The 21,551-nt window shown below is 47.8% G+C and overlaps 2 protein-coding genes across 14 annotated transcripts in view; one reads left to right on the forward strand and one right to left on the reverse strand.

Annotated features, from left to right (window-relative positions):
- The window catches only part of CBFA2T2 (CBFA2/RUNX1 partner transcriptional co-repressor 2), a 181,282-nt gene extending 167,786 nt beyond the window's left edge, over nt 1-13,496 (forward strand). For 10 of the 11 annotated variants that reach the window (XM_043985292.1, XM_043985287.1, XM_043985289.1 and 7 more), the window contains 2 exons: nt 4,433-4,623; nt 8,840-13,496. In XM_043985292.1, coding sequence (XP_043841227.1) covers nt 4,433-4,623; nt 8,840-9,124 — 476 coding nt within the window. In that variant the 3' untranslated portion in view covers nt 9,125-13,496. The remainder of the gene's footprint in view (nt 1-4,432; nt 4,624-8,839) is intronic. The other variant, XM_043985291.1, reaches the window with a different exon arrangement.
- Nucleotides 13,497-17,382: 3,886 nt separating this feature from the next.
- Nucleotides 17,383-21,551, reverse strand: part of NECAB3 (N-terminal EF-hand calcium binding protein 3) — a 29,851-nt gene continuing 25,682 nt past the window's right edge. For 2 of the 3 annotated variants that reach the window (XM_043989670.1, XM_043989672.1), the window contains exons 10-13: nt 20,101-20,213; nt 19,726-19,803; nt 19,287-19,378; nt 17,384-18,369 (exon numbers count right to left, since the gene is read on the reverse strand). In XM_043989670.1, coding sequence (XP_043845605.1) covers nt 18,341-18,369; nt 19,287-19,378; nt 19,726-19,803; nt 20,101-20,213 — 312 coding nt within the window. In that variant the 3' untranslated portion in view covers nt 17,384-18,340. Of the gene's footprint in view, nt 18,370-19,286; nt 19,379-19,725; nt 19,804-20,100; nt 20,214-21,551 lie in introns of all 3 variants that reach the window. The other variant, XM_043989671.1, reaches the window with a different exon arrangement.

Genomic DNA, 21,551 nt, shown 5'->3' on the forward strand with positions numbered 1-21,551 from the left:
TAGCCAGTAGGGAAGCACTGAAGATTTTGGATCAGAGAAGTGACATGGCCAGACCTAAACATACAAAGGTTTATTCTGGTAGTGTGGCCTGCTGCTGCAATGTTCTGGAAAGGCCTGTACTAGGAAGATGGCAGTGGAAACAGAGACTGCCACATCCTGCCTACGTTGTTTGAAATCTAAATTGTGGGTTCTAATCTGCCCCCCACCCAGTCTTGGGGGGGAAGCTGACTAAAATCACTGATAAATTCAGCAAGAGTTTAGGCTTTTAAAGATTTATTAAAATATATATTATAGGGGCAGCTAGGTGGCACAGTGGATAGAGCACTGGCCCTGGAGTCAGGAGGACCTGAGTTCAAATCCGGCCTCAGACACTTAACACTTACTAGCTGTGTGACTCTGGGCAAGTCACTTAACCCCCATTGCCTCACTTTAAAATATATATATATATAAAATAAGTTAGTGAAGAGAGAGAGAGATTGAGAACAGATTCCTTATAGTATGGAAATCCTAGCTTAGATCTAATTCGGTATAGCCAGAGAGAAAGAAATCAATTTCCTTTCCTAGCAGCCCGTGTGAAATCTCTTACCACCAAACCGATGTCCTGAACAATAAGGGGGACTCCTGTTCTCCTCTAGCCACTCACCAAAAAGAAAAGTTCTTCCTCATTCCTCTCTCCCTCCCCCAAATGGGAGGTCCTTCAAGCTGATTGGTTGAGAGTGGTCTCTTGCTGCTGTCAGTATTACACCAACTCATCACTCAGGGCCAGATAGGTGTGGTCCCCATCCAATCATCCTTAAGTAGGTACTTAGTCAGTTTTTCATTCTCACCCAATTCAAACAATACTAAATCAATCAGGTGGGACCCCTGCCAAGGGGTTTGCCAAGTTCCATTATTTTATCACATGCTCATTGTTCAAGGTCTGGTTTAACTCAGCTGTTCCAGCCTTCTCTGTCCTCTGAAATTGTCTCCTGCTTAGCACTGTGCACTTTTTCACAGTTTCTCCAGTTCTAACCTCTCTGAGGCCAGGGAGGGAAGAGGATCCTGCTTTGCATTCCTTCCATATCCCTTAGAGTAAATACATTATGGGTTGACTAATAGACATTCATAGCATCACAGACTGTTGAAGCTAGAAGAGACTTTAGACATTGTCCTGTCCATCCCCTTCATTTTACAGGGGCATATACAGGTGAGCCCAGGCAGGCTTTGAACTCAGGTCTTCTTGACTCCAAGTTAAGACCTCAGTCCACTAGACGACCTGCTTAGGTCCTGCCCTAGCTCATCACTGAGGCTTTCTGCCTGGCATCTCTGCTCCCCTGTTGTCATGTAAGCCTCTTCTTCTCCACATCCTTTACATCTGAGCTGTTGTGTGCTTTCCTTCAGAGTGCCTCCCAATACATACTATCAATCAGTCAACATTTATTAAGCATTCAGTATGTGCCAGGCACTTGGCTAACCTTTGGCAGCCCAGAGCTGGCTTCTTCCAGGCCCTGTGTTTGCATGAATATCTTAGTCTTGGATACAACTATATCTGATTCTCCCCACAGCATATTTGTCTTTCTTTTCTTTTTCTTTTTTTTTTGTTTTTTGGTGAGGCAATTGGGGTTAAGTGACTTGCCCCAGGGTCACACAGCCAGTAAGTGTTAAGTGTCTGAGGTCAGATTTGAACTCAGGTCCTCCTGACTCCAGGGCCGGTGCTCTATCCACTGCACCATCTAGCTGCCCCGCATATTTGTCTTTCTCATCTTAAGGGACAGGAGCCACAGCTAATCCCACAGGGCCCAGGAGAAGGGTGTATGCTCCTAAGGCTCCAGGAAGGGCTTACAGTGGTTTCTGGGAAGATAATTGAGGCTAATAGAAAGCAGGAGTTTCCCTCAGTTAGAGAAAGCCCAATGAGCACAGTGTGTGAATAAAAGATGCACATAAGCCGGGGCTTATATGCCAGGCTTAGAGATGGCCACCATGGAGGATGTGGCTCCTCTCTAGATCTTGTTCATGTTCACGTTTATGCATCACAGTCAAATCTCCGTTGTCTGGGTCAGAGTAACTACTGGTTTAAGTAAAGATGTCAAAACTCTGTATGCGGGACATTCCCCAGGAGAGGTAATTAAGAAACACTTAACAAAATAAGTAAAAATAGAATAGAACTTAGTGTTAATAGGTGGTTTTCTAAGTCAATATGTGCAGCAAGGATCCTTATGTATGATTTAGTGACCCGGTTTCTATTTGAATTTGACAGTTTGACACCACTGGGCTAAACTATGCACATGAATTTTCCCTGGATCTTGTTCCCTGTGCAGTTTGGGTCCCCCCTCCCCTCTCTGTCCTCAGAAAGCTTACACTCTTTTTTTTTTTTGAGCTTACACTTTTTTAAAAAATAAAAGTATTTTATTATTTTCCAGTTACATGTAGAGATAGTTTTCAACATTTGTTTATATAAGATTTCCAATTTCAAATTTTTCTCCCTCCCCCCCTCCCCTAGACAGTAGGTAATCTAATATAGGTTTTATGTGTGTGTGTGTGTGTGTGTGTGTGTGTGTGTTTATGTGTGTATAACATTAAACATTTCTGCATTAGTCATGTTATAAGAGAAGAATCAGAGCAAAAAGGAAAAACCTTAAAAAAGAAAAACAACAGCACCAAAACCAAAAGAAATAGTATGGTCCAATCAGCATCCATATTCCACAGTTCCTTTTTTTTTTTCTGGATTTGGAGAGCCTTTTCCATTGTTAAGGGGCTAAAACTCTAGCTAGTCTGTCTAAAATCTAATGAGTGGTCACCAATAAATTATAAGCTTTAGCAAGAGTTAGACTTTTAAGCATTTATTAAGGAGAATAAGAATTTGGTAAAGAGAGAGAGAAAGGCCTAGATGCCTCTATCTATTAAAAGGAGAGAGCATTCTTAGCTCCACTCTCCACCAGAGTCCTCAGGAAAGAGAGCGAGTCAGAGCTCCAGGCTCCCCCTTCTTCCTCCCACAAGCAAATGTCACTTTCTGACGCCAAAGAAAAGACGCATGGTCTTGCCCTCAGAGACCTTCACCTCATGGCGGATCTTTTCTACAGTAAGTCTCCAGCAGGTGGCGTCATTCCAATCATTACACCCTCATGAGTTCTTTGGAACTTTCTTGTACCGTTGGATTGGTGAAAAGAATCTAGTCTATCACAGTTGATCAATACATAATGTTGATGATACTGTGTATAATGTTCTTCTAGTTCTGCTCATCTCACTCATCATCAGTTCGTGCAAGTCCTTCCAGGTTTCTCTGAACTCCTCCTGCTCATTGTTTCTTACATGAGCTTATGCTTTTTAACACATCTGTAGGAAGAGTAAAACTGAGTGGCGCCAAGTAGGATAAAATTCTAGAGAAGCAGAAATGGTCAAGAAAAGCTAGAGAAGGAGGAGTACCTAATTGTGGTCTTGAACAATGGATAGAATTGTGGGAACAGCCTGTATCACTCACCCTCATCCCACACGACCACCAGGGAGTAGAGTTTGGAACAAAAACCTTACTTCTTCTACTTAGCCCATAGAAAGTCCTCAGTGAGGGGCAGCTAGGTGGCACAGTGGATAAAGCACCGGCCCTGGATTCAGGAGGACCTGAGTTCAAATCTGGCCTCAGACACTTGACACTTACTAGCTGTATGACCCTGGGCAAGTCACTTAACCCCCATTGCCCCGCCAAAAAAAAAAGAAAAGAAGAAGAAGAAAGTTCTCAGTGAGCCAGCAAGCTTAGAGAGGCATAGGCCTCCTCAGGCAGAGTGTGTTATTTCCGACAGAGGTCATGCCAGTCCTTCCCAGCTTACAGCTGGAGACCAGCATGGTCAAGGAAACTGAGGCTTTCTAGCTTCTCCTCAATATCTCCATTAGATGTGACTTCCCCATTTTCCTGTAAGTGAATAATGCAGGGAATGAGTATTTATTAATCGTCCTGCGTGCCAGGCACTGTACTGAGCACTTTGCAAATATTCCATTCTCTGAAGGACTAGGGTGATGTGTCTTCATGTTGGAATGTAAGCATAAAATGCAGGTATAGCATCTGTCAGAAGTGGGACCATCCATGTACAGTTTAAAATGATGAGATCTGGGGGCAGCTAGGTGGCACAGTGGATAAAGCACTGGCCCTGGATTCTGGGGGACCTGAGTTCAAATCCCACCTCACACACTTGACACTTTCCAGCTGTGTGACCCTGGGCAAGTCACTTAACCCTCATTGCCCCACAAAAATAAATAAACAAACAAATAAATAAATAAATGAAGGGAGGAGGCTAGTGGCTATAATATCAAGGTCATGTGATTATTTAAATAAATAAATAAAATGAAATGATGGGCTCCCCAAGTCCCTTTGCTCATGCTCCCTCTTAGCAAGCAGTGGGGCTGTTGGTCATGCCTTTGTGGAGTTCTCTGGCCAGTTAACGATCCCATCGTGTTCCCCTAGAAGAAGCCGTGAACGAGGTGAAGCGGCAGGCCATGTCGGAAGTGCAGAAGGCGGTGGCAGAGGCTGAGCAGAAGGCCTTTGAGATGATTGCCTCAGAGAGAGCCCGGATGGAGCAGACCATCGCAGATGCCAAGCGCCAGGCCACTGAAGATGCATTCCTGGTTATAAATGAGCAGGAAGAGTCCACTGAGGTAAGAGTTTTCTGGGCTAGCAGGCAGGGCATGAGATGCCCCTTGTTTTAAGCCTGGGTATGGTTGTTAATGTTTCATCTTTTTTTCTCACCCAAAATTTTAAAAGAAAAAAAATAGTGAATAGAATTTTTGGCTTAAATTTGTGATATTCAGGGGAACTAACAACATTAAAATATTTCTCCTTGGCAGAGTAGAAAGCAGGTAAACTGCAGGTGTATACAGGTGTATCCATTTAGAGAAGCCAGGCTGTTTGCAAGTAAGAGATGGCACAGAGCAGCAGTATGGTATAGTGGGCAGAGAATTGTCCTCGAGCAGGGAAGACCTAGGGTTTCTGTCCTGCCTGGCACGTGCTGGCTTGGTGACCCTGGGCTAATCACTTAACACGCTGGTGCTCTGGGCAGCTCCCTAAGACTATAGTTGCTAAGCAGTTGCTGGCTGACCTGTATTGGTTCAGGGAGATTCCTCATCCAAGAGGTCGCTAATACTGGTGAAATGTCAGTGAAGTCCCTGCATGGGGAATCCCTTCTCCATCTTCACATCAGCAGATGAAACATGCAGTTTGGTCAACAAGCATGCATTTTTGTTAATAGTTCTTTACCACCATGTGAAGTGCTTTGAATCTTTGAGTACACAGGAGACCTTTTGGTCTTCACCCTCCTTGGGATATGTGTATGTCCAGTAGGGGCACCCCTTGGTCACTGTCCATTTCCTTTCACCCAGCATTCACTAAGTGGCTAGGCATGCAAAGATGGTGGTGATGGACACACCTTACATTAATAGAGCACTTTAAGGTTTAGAAAATATGCTGGTAGAGTGTATTAATTAAATGGGAGATGGATCAAGGTGTGTCATTGTAAGTGAACAAATGGGTGGAAAATTTCATTAAGCACTACCATGTGCCAAGCACTGTGCCAAAGTTGAGGAGATGAATCTCTGAATTCATTCTCATCTGAGAATGAATGAGTGAAAAAGATATTAAACACTATTATGTGCCAAGAAGTGTGGGAAAGAAATAGAACAAGGAAGACAGTCCCTGGTCCCAATGTGCTTCCCTCTAATGCGGAAAGACAACTCATGAAAATCCCTAGAGGAACCTTGTGTTCATAGAAGGGACAGGTCCCAAGCAGAGCTGGTCTTGACAGAGTAGCCTTCAGCCCTTCCCCAGGCGCCTGACAAGACCTGGAATGCCCTAATGGTAATATCAGAGACAAGCCTAATGGACTGAGCTGGTATAATGAATGAATGTAACTAGATATTCTGTATCAAGGTGGGATTTTCCCAGCAGAGGTACCAGGCCCAACGCTGAGGTAGAACCAGAGGCCCACTCCCACCCCACCAGAGTACAGAGAAATCAAGGCCTCCCAGTGCTGGGCAGGCCCCCAGACACACTCACCCATTCTCAGTAGGGACAGTCCACTATCGATCATCATGTGTAGGGGGCAGCTAGGTTGCACAGTGGATAGAGCACCAGCCCTGGATTCAGGAGGACCTGAGTTCAAATTCAGCCTCACACACTTGACACTTACTAGCTGTGTGACCCTGGGCAAGTCACTTAACCCTCATTGCCCTGCCCAAAAAAACAAAACAAAACAAAACAACCAAAGAAACAAAATCATCCAGTTCTCCAAAGTAAATCAGCAAATCTGAGACTCCTCTCCCTTCACCCCTGACCAACAGAGAGAGCTTCCTGGACCGCCACTCATTCTTCAGGATGTCCTCTCTGTTAGCCCTCATGCCTTGTCAGCCACAGGGAGTGGGGAGGGATAGATAGGACCTCAAGCCCTCCCCCCCACCCCCTTCCATGGCTATCTGAAAAAGTATAGAGGGAGGAGGCTCACTTGACAACACCAGGTAGCCTTTCTGTGTGTAGAAAGCTACTCTAGATTGGAATGGTTTTGTTGGGTTTGGGTTGGTTGGTTGTTTGTTTTTATGGCTTTTTTTAGTGAATAGTAGAAAGTACATTGAATTCTTAGGAGGCCTGGGTTCTGATCACAGCTCTTTTCCTTTATTCTCTGGGTAACTTTAGAGAAGTCACACTTCAACTCACTGGGCCTCAGTTTTCTCATCTGCAAAGTGAAGGGGGTAGGATTAGATAATCCCTAAGGTCCTGTCCGACCATAACATCCATGTTCCTAGATGTTTATAATGTGGAAAGTGTTGGTTTTTACTTTTTTTAAAATTTATTTAAAGCTTGGGGCAACTAGGTGACCCAGCCCTGGATTCAGCAGGACCTGAGTTCAAATCCAGCCTCAGAAACTTGACACTTAGTAGCTATGTGACCCTGGGCAAGTCACTTAACCCTAATTGCCCTGCAAAAAAATTTTTTAAAAAATAAAAAAAAAAAGCTAAAATTAATTGGCATAGTTAGTTAATGTAATGCTGGACTTGGAGTCAGGCACACCTGAATTCAAATCCTCCCTCAGGTACTTATTAAATGTATGGTGTTAGGCAAGTCACTTAGCCTCTCTGAGTCTCAGTTTCCTCATCTGTAAAATGAGAATAAATAATAATAATAATAATATCATCTTCCTCACAGGGTTGTTGCAAGGATCAAATGCAAAATATTTTGCAAACCTTAAACCCCTATATAAATACTAGCTTTGTTGTTGTTGTTGTTGTTATTATTATTATTGATGATGATGGTGATTTTCAGAATAAGAATAATGATAATGATGATTGCCAGTGGTTTCAAACCTGTGCCCCATTCTCAGGCCTCCTCACCGCTGGATGGAGGAGCTGTGATCCTGCTGACTTGAGTATTTCCTCACAGGCCCAAAGCCTTTCCTTTAGAATCCAAATTAATTTGAGACCACTTGGGATACTGGCTGGCCAGAGGATAAAGCATGGGGTGGCCTTCCTCTCCTTGGCCTCCCAGGAGTTAAACCCAGCCAGTTTTAATAGCCTTTCGTTGCCCAGGCCGTATCATCTGGCAGCGCCAAGCCCTGCCCCGTTGATGGTGCCTGCTATGCTTTGGGACTTTCCCAAGCATTCCTCACGTCTTGCCCAGGGAGCTGTCTCCTGCTCCTGGGCTCATGTACCCACAAGCAGGTCTGCCAACCCTGAGAGGAAATAGCTTCTTCCCTCCCTTAGCAAGCTTCTGTTGCTACCATCCCACTGGAGCCCTGCATTTGGCCCCCAGGTCCACCAGCTTGATGTGCTCTTCTCAGGGTGAGGAGGGGCACAGGAAGCTGGGGAGGGGGATTCAGTCACCGAGTTCCCAGCTTCACCTGCTTCATTAGCTTTGAGGCTCAGCTTAGAACATGGGTGACAGTCACAGCACTCAGAGAAATCGTATTGTGGATCCCAGTGTTCCCTGGGTATGGGGCCAAGAGAGAAACAAACCCTGTACCTCTTTGCTGGCTGTGAAGAGGTTTTTCCTCTTTGAGCACAGGGTCTAGACCAATCAGGGAGCTCCTGCTCCAGAAGCCTTCTTCCAGAGACAAAGACTGGCAGTTTGTATATATCTTAGAGTCTTAGGGAAGGTAACTGAGTCTCTAGGAGAGGAAGTGACTTGCCCAGGGTCACACAGTGAGGATATGTGTGAGAGGCAGGACTAGAACCCCACCAGGTCTCCTTGAATCCAAGGCCAATTTTTTTATCCACTAGACCACACTGTTTACACATGATGCTTCTGACACTCCTTTAATTAGAGTGAGCCCTAAGGAGAGTCTGCCCTGTCCCATTATTCTCACACCTGCTTGCAAAGTGACTAGTGTCACTTTGATTCTTCCCCAAACCCAGGATCCATGGCTTCCACTTCCTGAGGTAGGAAGGTGCTGTTATGTTGACCCCCTCCCTTTCCATGCTCTGCTGATCCCTGTGGGGTTGTGTGGGGCTTCCCACAGAGTCCCACAGCTTATGGGGGCTCCTGGGTGCAAAGACAGGTATGCTTAGTTGGTCACAGTGTCTGTCTGATAAACAAGAGATGCTGGGTTCCCATCCCAGCTGTGCCTCAGTTCCTCTTGAGAGGACGAGCATCTTTTCCAGTGCTTAGCACGATGCCTGTCCCCCAGGACGCTCTTCATAAACGGTCCTTGACTGTGTACTGTGGGAGTGGGGCAGCCAGAAAGGCACCTGGAAGAGCCGCAAAGTTAATCTGATATCCTTTTCTCAAGAAGAGCGAGCCGCCTTCTTTGTCTACCGTTCAGCTTTGGGAAAGACCGGATTCCTTTGGTGTGCCTGCCTTGACTCATGGAAATGGGTTTGTGTCTTTCAGAGCTGTTGGAACTGTGGTCGCAAAGCCAGTGAGACATGCAGTGGCTGCAACATTGCTCGGTACTGCGGCTCCTTCTGCCAGCACAAGGACTGGGAGCGGCACCACCGCATCTGTGGCCAGGGGCCCCACAGTCAGAGCAAACCGCTTCTCCCACCCAGCGGCCGAGTCTCCGTCACCAAAGCTATCGATGGAGGGCTGAGCCCGGCCCTGGACAAGACCTCAGCGACCACCTCCCGGTCCTCAACCCCTGCCTCGGTCACGGCCATAGACACCAACGGACTCTGAGCGGGGCTGGCTGGTCACGGGCTCCCTTGTGGTAGCATGAGAAGGCAGCGGTTTCAGTTGATACACGCACCTGTCAAACTATTGGCACACAGCATCTCATCAGAGCAGGCAGCAGGGGACAGAGACAGCTGCTCTCGTTGTCTTTCATACCCCCTAGGTCACAAGAGGACCAGCAGCTCCCCCAGGGGTGATTGATGGCTTCTCCAAAATCTTGCTGGCCAAACGTGGCTTTACCAAGGCTTCACGTGTTTTCCTCCCATGCAGGGCAGTCGAGCCGCCGTGCATGGAGGTGGTGACCGTCGCATCGCTTTCTTCATTTCAGATTGCTAGCTCAAGCAGTCCCTAGCTCTGGCTTCCCCTTTCTTCCCCTCGCTCTTGAGGGTCTATGTTCCAAGCTTTAGATGGTTTAGGCCCCTTCTCTGTCTTGCCTGGCCCACGAGCTCCCCAGGGTGCTGCCTCCTAAATCAGTCACAGAACAACAGTTCGGGTCCGGAAGGAGCTTCAAAGGCCCGCTACCCCAGCCTGTATCCAAACAGGAAGCTCCTCTACAGTATCCCTGACCAGCCTTTGCTTTAAAGACATCTGGTGATGGGAACCCGCTATGTGCTGCCAGTCTAGAGCATGGTGTTCTCATCCTCATGTCTAGTCCCTGGTGGGCACCAAGGAGCCTAGTTTGAGCACCTGGGGAGGATGTGACCCCAGGAGCTACTTAACCCATTGAGCCACATTGTCAGGCTGGAGTCCCGAAATCCCAGGCCTGACAGGACCTTCCTTCCACAAGGAGAAAAGCCACCCCAGCCCCTTGCACTCTCACCTTCTCTCAGAGCCTAGTATAGGGTCAGCCCAGACCTAGAAGGAGAGGAGGAGCTGAATGTTTCACTAAATGCATTAGTTATGATTTCTATGAATGGACGTATTAATCATCCCTGCTCAGTTTGGGCCAGACCTTCCCTCTCACTGGCTGCCGAGGTACAGATTGGGACCACGAGGAGGATGTGTCCTGATTGTTCTTTGATTTGTTTTGGGCTATGCAGAGAACATCTTATCCACCGCATGGAAGAGAATCCCTTTTTATATTTCTATAGAAACAGCGGTTTTTTTTTTAAGAGTGAGCACAAAAGAGAAAGCGGGAGAGAGAAATTGAATTTCTCATCAGCCTCTTCTCTCCAAGCATGTTGGCCAAAACTATGATGATCAAGTTTAGAAACTGCAGACCCTGATGTCCGGAGCTCTATGGACTGGAATAATAACTGTGTCCCAGGTCATCCTGATGCAGGTCCCCGAGTTTCTTCCTGATGTGCCTGTGAGTCCAAGTATGGTATCACCTCATGCAGGATGTGAAACAAAGCAGGCTGGGATTAATGCAGCCCGACACAGGGTAGCTATGGGACCTGCCCAGTCCGTCACGTGAGGCCCACGGCTTGGGCTTTTTGGGGTTTTGGTTTGGTGGTGGTGGTGGTGGTGGTGGTGCTTTGGTTTTGGATTTCTAAAGGAAGCATGTGCCACATCCAGAAAGATTTCTCCACCTTCTGTGCTTTCAGATACTTAAACATCCATCATCCGCCTTGTTAACCATCCACAGGCTACATGGTGCTTTTAGCAAATACTCAATCCAGTCCAGTGAGCATTTATTTACCAGTTGTCTCCTACATTCTAGGGCCTAGGACTACACAGACAAAAAGCGGAGCAGGGCGGGGAGAGAATGGTACTGACTCTCGAGAGGTTTGCATCCTACTATTTAAAAGCACTCTCCCTCACACTGCTGCCCTGTTTTTATGCAAGAAATGAAATCTCATTTCCTCTGAGCTCTTCCAGCCCTGAGAGAGTTTTGAGGAAAATCTCATGGAAAATGGAGAGAAGCTCATTGTTAATAACCAGCCTGCCATGCATGGCTGCCTAGCTGGAGTGGGGGCAAAGGGGGAGCGCTGCTCCCTGCATAAATGGCCTTGGTCCTATAAGACTCACCATTTACAAAGCCCTGACCCTTCTTTCTTAGGGTGGGCGTGGTGGAACTTACACCAACACATTCTCCTTGACATGCAGGGGGCCCCACCTTGGGATGTGTGAGCAGCATTGCAAGTTCAATACAGGAACACATAGTGAGTAACCTAAGAGAATACACCATGTACATCTTGTCTGCCGAGTGGGATTAGGCTGGCTAACACAAGCTGTGGGCAGCATCCAGTAGATGAGAAGGGTCTCCTACCCAAAAGACAAAGAAGGATCCAGAGATTTACTCCTATCACAGTGAATATCCCAGGCCTGAACCAACATCTCCATAGAGCAAAGACAAGGGATACTTAAACCCCAAAGAGGAATTGATGAGAGAGGAGAGAGAAAAAAATTTCACACTGGGAGCATCCTTTAATCAGGTATACATCACATTAAGGAAGCCCAGCAGTGATTAATCCAGATTTAGAAAACAAAATAACCATTTACTTTCTGAAGGGAGTTGCAGTAGATTAACACTAGCCTATTCAAAGGGCAAATTATATTGGGCAAAACAAGGTACACTTAGAGAAAGGATAGTAATGCAAAAGGCAAATTGTGGAGTAATGAGATCACTTCCACTCTCAATCTCTATATTTTGTAGTGACCCCCAGGCCTGCTGGGTCAGTAGTTAGAGCTCATTCCTGCCTACAAGAGGGCGGGCAATGACATTTGTACTTCCTAGTGCATACACAGCCTCATCTGGACTTCAGCCAAGCCATCACAGTATTCATGTGGACACAGTGGAGAGGCAGGGGTTAGGTAACAATAGCAAAGTTAAGTGGGCTCAGAGCTGGTTGAACAGTTGGACCCAAGGAACAAGAATTGATGGATCTTGTCAAGTGGAAAGGGAAGGGTCTCTAATGGCCACAAGGCACAGTCTGCATCAACATTTTTATCAGTGGATTTGATAAAGGCCTTGTTAACCCAATGTGATGCCCCCAAAAGCTGGGAGTGGGGAGAAAAAAAGTCCAATACAGAAATTTTCAATAGGTTTCAAAAGATAGGCTAATAGTTGAAAATTAACAGGGACCAGCGAAAAATCTTGGCTATTTAGGTTCAGAAAATCCATTACGTAAATACCGAATTGGGGATGTCTAGATCAATAGCTCCCCAGGTTACAAAGCTTTAGGATGAACCAGCAGTGTGTCATGACTGGTTAAAGAGGCTAACAATCTTGGGCTTCAGTACCCGGAATGAGGGCAAGGTCAACCCTGCTGTCCTCCATCCTAATCAGACCCCCTTGGAATTATCGTTCCTGTTTGGGGGCTATATTGACAGATTAGAGTATGGCAAGAACTGAGCAACTCAGATAATGAGGAGACATGAAATCATGTTTTATGGAAAGTACTGGCACTGTTTAGCCTGGGGAAAGAAAATTTGGGGTGGGAGTAGGAAGTGGTACATGATTGATGTCCTCTTATAGCCGAGGGAAAGGAATTAGATGACGTCAGCTTGGCTATAGAGGCGTGAATGAGGAGGGATGGGTGGGAGTTACAGGGAGAACGTTTGAGGTCAATAAAAGAAAGGATGAGAAGCTGTCCAAGAATGGAACAAGTTGCCTTGTTTTGGATAGTGAGCTTCCAGTCGCTGGAAGTATTCAAGTAGGCTAGATGACCATCAGTCAGGGACACTGTAGGAGAGGTTCCTGTGCCAGGTAGGGGAATGACCCTTAAGGTCTCTCTCTTCTAACTCTGATTCAGTGAAAACAAAGACTTTTCCCCTAATGCCCATTTCCAAAGATGACACTGATCTGGTGGAAGGAGTCAGGGAGGTTGACCAGGTGCTAACGTGTTCCCTGTCGATGGTGCTCTAGTTGCTCCAGGAGGCCATTGCTACACCCACATCCGCCCCGTGTGCCCTGTTGCATTGCAATGTAATTCTCAAACCAAATACGTGTGCTTGTGTGTGTCTGTCCATCTGTCTCTCTTTGGGTGAAAACCCATCACAGCTGTGGGAAATGTGGAAAGGGTGAGGCAGCAACAGAGAAACAGCAAAAGGTGTTGTCAAAGAGGGTGCCTTTGGTCTCCTAGGGCCCCAGCAAAGGCAGGAATTGTCAACACGCTGGCATTCCAGGTTTCTGGGGAGGCAACAAAAGCGGTTCCTTGTCTTAGGTGTGACAAGAATGTAAAGTAAGGGGCGCACTAACAGCCCCCCGTGGAGGTTTTTAAAAGAGGGTGATCGGGATAAAACCACAGGACTGAGGAGAGAACAGTGGATCGTTTTCTAATCTTTGCCATTTAACCTGAATAGCAAATTTTTTTTTGTCATTACTTAATTCCGTGCATAACTTATTTAATGTCTTGTATAAAGGAACCAAAATTGTTAAATATGTATTTAGTTTGTTCTACTTTAAGTAGTCAATAAAAGGTTATATTCCTTTTCTGGCTCTGAGCTAGTCTGTGAAGGGAGGGGAGAAGCTCATTGGCACCAGTGATCCACCCCTCACCTCCCCCAAAGCCGTCCTACTCCAGGCTGGCCTGAGGAGAACTCTGGAAAGTGAAAGCAGTGTGTCATGCTCCAGAGGGAGATGCTAAGGACACAGATGCCAGGCTCTGGCACAAGGCAGAGGCAAAAACAGCCCCCTTACAGAAACCTCTCCCAGAAGCAGGGCAGCATTTTTTCTCTTGGGTGACTCTTGTGCCACACGTAACAGTCTGGCACGAATCTAGAGCCAGGACTGGATTCAAATCCCTCTTCTGACACTTAATAGCTGTGTGACCATGGACTGTTGACTTAACCTCTCTTTGGGCCTAAGTTTTCTTATCTATAAAATGGGGATAACCAATGCTATCAGCAGTACCTTCCTCTTAGGGTTGTTGTGAGGTTCAAATGAGATTGTATATGCCAAGTGCTCTGTAAACTTTAAAGCACCACATAAATGCATCAGTTGTTGTCACTGTGTGCAGAACACTGTAGTAGGCACTCACTGATGCTTACAATCAATTGGAGGGGAGGGGATGCAGATCATAATACACTGTCCCTGAAGTCTTGGTGCAGGCTTAAGATATTAAAACTTAAAACCAGAGACTTTTGGGGCACTATATTCAGTGATACATGATGATCTATCACTGACAGAAAGTTGCAAAGCAGTGGTTCAGGAGAGGTCCCAAGGGGAGGGATGTATCTGGGGCATCAGGAAAGTCCCTTTGGTGTGGGTGGCCATTGAGTTCATCTTTAAAGAAAGGGCAGGAATCTGACAGGCCAAGAGGGAACAGTGTGAATAAGCCACTGAGGTAGGAGGGCTGGACTGGGCAGGGAGTAACCCAGTGTGTCTGAAGTGGGGAGTAATAGGAAATTAGGCCAGAAGGGTATCGTGCTGCCAGGTTATGAAGGGCTTTGGATGCCAAGCTGAGGAGTCTGAATTTTAACTCTGTGGGCAATGGGTAGGCACATGGTTTTAGAGCAAAGACGTTCGCTTAAGGAGTGCAGACATCTTGCTGGGTTGGTCCTTGGCCAGCATGAAGGCAGAAATAGACAACATCTGGATACCTTCTCTTCCTCCCCCCTGTCCCCCACCCCATCATCCTCCCCTCCCCTTGAATCAGGCCTTTTTCTGTCTGTAGGGTTGAAGTTGACAGGTAGATGTACAGATGGCGTGACTTTGTGGGAGCCAGCAGGGGTGCTGAGGTCTGCGTTTCCAAGGTCTCTCTCTATGACCCAAGGACCACACAGGTTATGTAGCAGAGGTGAGAATCCAGGTAAAAGGCTGGAGGTTAGGGGCAGCTAGGTGGCGCAGTGGATAGAGCACGGGCCCTGGAGTCAGGAGTACCTGAGTTCAAATATGGCCTCAGACACTTGACACTTACTAGCTGTGTGACCCTGGGCAAGTCACTTAACCCCAATTGCCTCACTAAAAAAAAAAATAAAAAAAAAAAAGGCTGGAGGTTTTTATAGACCAGATTTCCTGTATCTGGAGGATATGCTGCAGAAATTAACCCTTTCCCCAGCACCTTCCACATAGGAGGGAGGAAAACGGGGCTTGTCCTTTGGGCCTCTCAGCCCAGTTTTGTGCTTCGGATCCTTAAGAGGATTTGGGTGGGAGGATAAAGGGGTCCAGTTGGGAGCTGCTGCTGTGTACTCTGCCCTGCCAAGCACAGTCCCTGAAGTCTCCATCCCTCCTCCCACCCCCATCCCGTGGCTCCTATTCTGTTCTATGAGGAGAAAGGATCTAAACCCGGGAAGTATAGGGCAGGCCAAGGACGCATGGAGTGAGGGGGCTATATCATGGGGTGCAGCAGAACGTTCAGGCAGACCAGAGGAGGGAAAGAGATCCCATTTGGGGTTGGAGAAAAGGGGAAAACAAGCCTCTTGGGCCTTTAATAGCCTTTGGAGGGTTGGCACCACAGGAGTTAATCTGAATCCTTGAACCTGTTCAAGGAAGTCAGGAGAAATCCATTGGAGACTTTAGCAGCCCCAAGGATAAGGAAGAATGTGCAGGAGTCTTTGGGGACTTGTAGGAACAAGGGGTCCTCATTTCCTTGGAGCCCAGTGGGCCAGGGCCAGGTTGGAGCACCCCCTGGTGGTCATGGGCCCTCACTACAGCTAGGAGGGCTCTTGGAGATCATACAATCAGTTCAGAACCAGAACGGATTTTATACAGCCTGAGCTCAAGGTCCTTCACGTAGAGGTCATCTCGTCTCTCCCCTCTGATCTATCCTCAACAGGCCTCCCAAAACACTGTGCAGTGGACTCACCACAAGAAGCTGGACTAGATGACCTCAAAGGTTCCTTTCATGTGAGCTTCTAAAAGCACAAATCTAACCATTGCACTTACCTGCCCAAAGCCGCCCCCACAGGTCTCTCTTGCCTCTGGGATAAAATACAAGCTAATTCCCAGTAAAGGGTTCAAGCCCTGTCCCATGGGGCTCCAGCCTTCCTTTCCAGGACGATTGGGTATTTCTCTCACACGGAGGCAGTCAAGCTGCCTTTCTGTAGTTCTTGGAATCCTCACCTCTGCCTCTCAAAATCCCCTAGCTTCCTTCAAAAATCCAATTCTAATGACACCACCTCCAGGACCGATCGGCCACCAGGCCCCCAAAATTACTTTTTTACCAGTCATATATTTTGTGGGATTAAATGAGATGATTTGCACAGCTTGAAATGTTACATAAATATTAGCTATTTTTGTAGACTTATCTGAGTTTTTATGTCGTTTCTCACACCCCCTGCCCCAGTGGAATGGAATGGACAGTGGAATTGGACAGTGTCTAACATAAAGTGAGAAATTAGTAAATGCTTGCTGAATAAATCTAACCCCATTTTATAGATGATTAAGCTGAGGCCCAGAGAGTTAAAGTGACTTGCTCAAGGTCATACAAGTAACAAGGGCCAAGTCCAGGATCCCACCCCCGGTTCTTGGTCTCCAAATACAGCCCCTTTTTCTCTGCCCCTTACTGCTCAGGGAGTTCAGCCCCGTCATTGCCTATATGCTCCCACAACGCGGTCGGGGTGGCAGGACAGGGACTAGAACCCAGGCTTAGCAGCTTTGTTCAGCTTTCTGCTTGAGCAAGATCTTTAGTCACCATTATGGACTTGGTACCTTTTTTTTTTTTTTTAACTTGCTCTCCTTTCCACACCCTCTTCTGGATGCTGAGACTCCTGCCAGCCCAGCTGGAAGACAGAGGACTCATTCCTGTTAAGAACAGACTCCTGGGGGCAGCTAGGTGGAGCAGTGGATAAAACACTGGCCCTGGATTCAGGAGGACCTGAGTTCAAATCCAGCCTCAGACACTTGACACTTACTAGCTGTGTGACCCTGGGCAAGTCCCTTAATCCCCATTGCCTTACCAAAAACAAAAACAAAAACAAAAACAAACCTGACTCCTTAACCTTGATTGAGACCATTTCAGAAGGGATCCAGTCCCTTGCCTCCCCAGCTGCCCCAGTCCATTTACCCTCTAAGAGGAAAGCATCTGTGGGCACATGGTCATTCTGTGGAGAGGCACTGAAGATACTGCCCATATGTTGTGCAGAGAAGGGGTCCTCTTCCTCCTGCCCAGATGCGAGGATACATGTAAAGGCAGGCCGTGGAAGTTGCCTCTGAGCCTTGCCTCTCCCAGGCACTTGCTCACAAAGTTCCGGGTTGTGCTGGAGAAGGGACCTGCGTGGGGTGTGCCCCCGGGGTCCCAAGATTCTAAAGCAGCCCTTCCCCTATGCCTCCCAGCTGCCAGATGGTTTTGGGACCCCCACTGTGAGTGAGATCCAGGTCAGGCTGGGGTGAGGGGTAAGGCAGTGCCTCGATTATGAAGCCTGGAAGAAGAAAACTGAAGAGATGATAGGAAGTGAGACAGGAACCTTTATTGCAGGTGAAGTGGGAGCCAGCTTACAAGGTCATCACTGGCCACCGCCTACTCCATGACTCAAGTTCTCAGTGTTACTGCTACTCATGCAGTTACTTTTATCCTAAAGATAGCTGCATGTGGGTGGTACATGGACATGCAAAGTATATGCAAATTACATGCAAATTACAAATCCTACCCTCCCTGTAGGAGATGGGGCAGAGCCCATGCTCATCCCTTCCCTCTGCCACCACATATACACACACATACATAGACTACACAGCAAGGCAGTTCCAATTGCAACCTGAGGGCAAAAGCCAGGCCTGTAGCCCGACCTCCCTGGCATACCAGCCCCATGGCCTGGTATGAGATGACCCAGGCCCCACCAAGGTCTTCAGTCACCCTTCTGAGCCCTGGGCAAAGCTACGGAGAGTCAGTCTACCTTAGTAAAGGAAGCATCAAGTAGTCATAGGAATCTTAGAAATCATCAAATCCAACCTTCCCCCCCCCATTTTACAAATTGGGAAACTAAGGCCCATAGAGGAGAAATAACCAACCCAAGGTAACATGGCCAAGTCTGGAACCCAAAACACCTACCTCCTATCCCTGAGCTGTCCTCTGCATCATGCTGCCACTGAGAAAAAAACCCACCCCCCCATATAGGCAGTTGCCTATGCAGTATGGAAACCCAGCACCATCAGCAGCCTGGGACCCGGGACAGATGGGATTGTTGTTCTGGGTGGCTTGAAGGAAGGCTTCCAAAAGGCAGCCCCATGGGCTGGGAGACCTCTGTGTCCCAGACAGTGGGCTCCTCCCTCGCCAGCTCCATCAAGCCCACACAGAGACAAGTCTCTAATCTTGGCAGAGTCCTGCGGGGCTCCTGGGTATAAGGGGCAACATTGGGCTGAAGCAACCTTCATCCTAAGAGTGGGGCTTGGCCCAGGGTTCAGTTGTTGTTCATGATCCACCATGAGGCTGGGAAAGGAAAGTTGGGGTCAGATCCCCTCTTCCTGGGGCTTCTTGCTGAGCTCCCACTTGGTGACAAGCTGAAGCACCGGGGGTGGGGGCAGAATTTGGGGTTAGGGTCAGACTAAGCAGCATTCTGGGAGAAGGGAGTCCCCACCCAGAGAAACAAGCCAACAGGATCCTGAGCTCAGAACCTTCAGGTTATCTCTGACCCTTCCCTCCCTCAACCTCAGCACCTCATTCTTAAGGTCTTTTGATTGTAAGTAAATCTCTCCCAAGTTCTTTCCCACCCTATCCACTCCTCGGGTCCCTCACCATATCTCTCCTGTACTGCTGTTAACAGCCCTGCCTCCACTCTCTTCACTCATCAGTGTCATACATGCCCTTGCTCCATCACCTCGATCAAACCCTTAAGGTAAGAAGAGCCTAGGCCAGGAGTCAGAGGATAGGGGGCCTAGTGCCCTAACTCCCCATGACCTTGAACACTTCCTTCCCCTCTCTAAGCTCACTTTCCCTATAGTAACACAGGGGAAGGAGGCATTCGATGATCTCTCAGCCCTGTCTGGCTCTGTTTCTATAAGAAATACCAAACTCGGGGTGGTGGTGGGGGGTGTAGCTAGGTAGCGCAGTAGATAAAGCACCAGCCCTGGATTCGGGAGGACCTGAGTTAAAATCGGGCCTCAGACACTTGACACTTACTAGCTGTGTGACCTTGGGCAAGTCACTTAACCCTCATTGCCCCAGAAAAAAACAAACAAAAAAAGAAATACCAAACTCCTAATGCTGGCATTCAAGGCCCTCCACAGTCTGATCGCCACCCTCCCCCTCCCCTGTGTTCCCTTCCATCTAGTCTATGTACTGGACATATTGGGGGTAATATGCAAAGGTCTGGGATATGGGCTTGGCGGGGTAGGGAGTGGGCTCACCTGGAAAGAGCATGGTAGTCAGGATCTCCGGGGTCTGCAGGTGGTCAATGAGAACTCTCTGGAAGGCCTTGGAACAGCTTGTCTGTGAGTGGCTGTGGAGCATTGAGGGGTGTGCAGGCAGAGCAGTGCTGGGTGGTTTTATCCACTCCTCCCAGCCCCCAAGCTGTTCACCCATTCCCCCCAAAGATGAATCATGGGGATCATATATCTAGAGTCAGAAGGAACGTCAAAGGACATCTAGTCCATTTTACAGATAGAAAACACTGAGGTCCAAGGAGGTTAAGTGACTTCTCCAAAGTCACATAGAAAGTATGCAGTTGTATTAGATTCTAGGGCCTTGGAGTCCAGAGCCAATGTTCTTTATATTGTGCCTTACTGCCTCCCCGAGGGCATGGAGAAGGTCCCCTTCACCTTCCTACAGCCCCCAAGGAACACTCACCTCTTCCAGGAAGCCTCATCCTTCCAAAACTCAAACAGAATGAAAGTGGCTTCGTCCAGCACCTTCTGTGCTGACACACTGGAAGGGATCAAACCATTCTTGCAGAGGCAGACAAACACCGGGACCCAGAAGAGTTCTATCCCCTGGTCAGCTCTCAGCAGGGTTCAGGGCCCCACCACCAGCAGCACCAGAGCCAATGGACAGCTACCTTCCCAGCTCCAAACTTCCCTAATAAACCCCTTGCTTCATCTCCCTCTGGCCTTGGGAGGTTCCTGAGTCTGAAGGACTCCATCCTGTGGCCCTAATCTCGGACTTCCCAGACCACACCTGTTTACCCTCATCTACTGGAACAGGCCCGAGCTCAGGGGGACTCACTGTAGGCAGCTGCTCTGGGCACTTGTAAAATCTGTATAGCAGCAGAGAGCACGTTGAAAATCCTGCAAGGCTTCATTAGTCACTGAGATCTGCCTCTGCGCCACCAGGATGTGCTGTGGAGAGAGGACAAGACACACTCCAGACAAGTGAGTCACTACTAAAGGAAGGAAGGACTGTTTGGCCAGGCCCGGGGCATGGAAGATAGGGGGCATCTGACTGTTTCTGGGAGAGAAGAGCTTTGAGACAGTCCAGGCCTGTGTCTGAAAGAATGCACCGGTCAGGGAGTCTGAGAACAAGACTGAAAGCAAAACCAGTAAGTGAGGCAAGGGGAATACTGAGGAGGGGGTAATGCAGAGTAGGAACAACAGCTAGAAGATGTTCCAACTATGGGGTGCAGTTATGCCAGGAGAAGGGGGTGCCCTGTCCCCCAAAGAATCTATCCCACATCTTCACAGGGGTTAAGTAGGGGGCACTCCCTAGGAGAAGAGTGCCAGGACAACAGAACATTAGCAGGGGGGAGTGGCCCAGACTGGATAAGACAAAAGAATCTCCCAGTGAAGATTTATAGAGGATCTCAAAGTACAAGGTATAGTCTGGACCACCATGGGGAAAAAGTATGCCCCCCGCTTCTTACTCCATTTTAGTGCCCTGAGACAAAGCACTAATTGTCCCACCCTAGTTATAACTCTTAAGGGAGCCAAGCCATCCAACCTTAGTCAGGAATGAGGCAGGAGAGAGCAAGCTTATTAAAGAATGCAATAAGTGTGGGGCAGTGGCAAAGAGCCCTGGACATGGGGCTCAAAAGAACTAGATTTGAGTTCTGGCTCTGCCATTAAGCCCATAATAACAACCATAGTTAACATTTATGTAGTGCTTACTATGTGCCAGGTACTGTGCTAACTAAGCACTTTACAAATATTATCTCATTTGATCCTCACAACAACCTTGGAATTATCCCAATTTATGGTTATGGAAACTGAAGCAAACACAGGTGAAGTGACTTGCCCAGGGTCACACAGCTATTAATTTCTGAGGCTGGATTTGAACTCAGGTCTTCCTGACTCCAGGCCCAGTGCTCTAATCACTGTTCTTATTTTATGGATTACAGAATGATGGCTTGGACTTTGGGTCCAGGAGGGCCATGGAGAAGCAGAGGCTTGGAAAAAAACACAGCCCTGATCTTATTAGGGGCAGCCTGAAATGAGGGAGGGTGCCCAGTGTAGGAGAGACCCCTGAGAAAGAAGCCCTGGGGCAGAAGGTTAGCAGTTGATTGAAATAGGGGCAAAGAAGGGAATTCTAGTGTGGAAACTCCCTCTACTCATGCACATCAGCATCTCATTTCAACTTTTCCAGGGCTGCTGAAGTCCTGAGAGGTCATGGGTCAGATAAGGTCATCCTCACTTGAAGGCTCCCACTTTATCCCCCCACTCCGCCTTGTCTCTCCCTGGGCA

This window comes from Dromiciops gliroides, chromosome 2, assembly GCF_019393635.1.
Source record: "Dromiciops gliroides isolate mDroGli1 chromosome 2, mDroGli1.pri, whole genome shotgun sequence".
Lineage (NCBI taxonomy): Eukaryota > Metazoa > Chordata > Mammalia > Microbiotheria > Microbiotheriidae > Dromiciops > Dromiciops gliroides.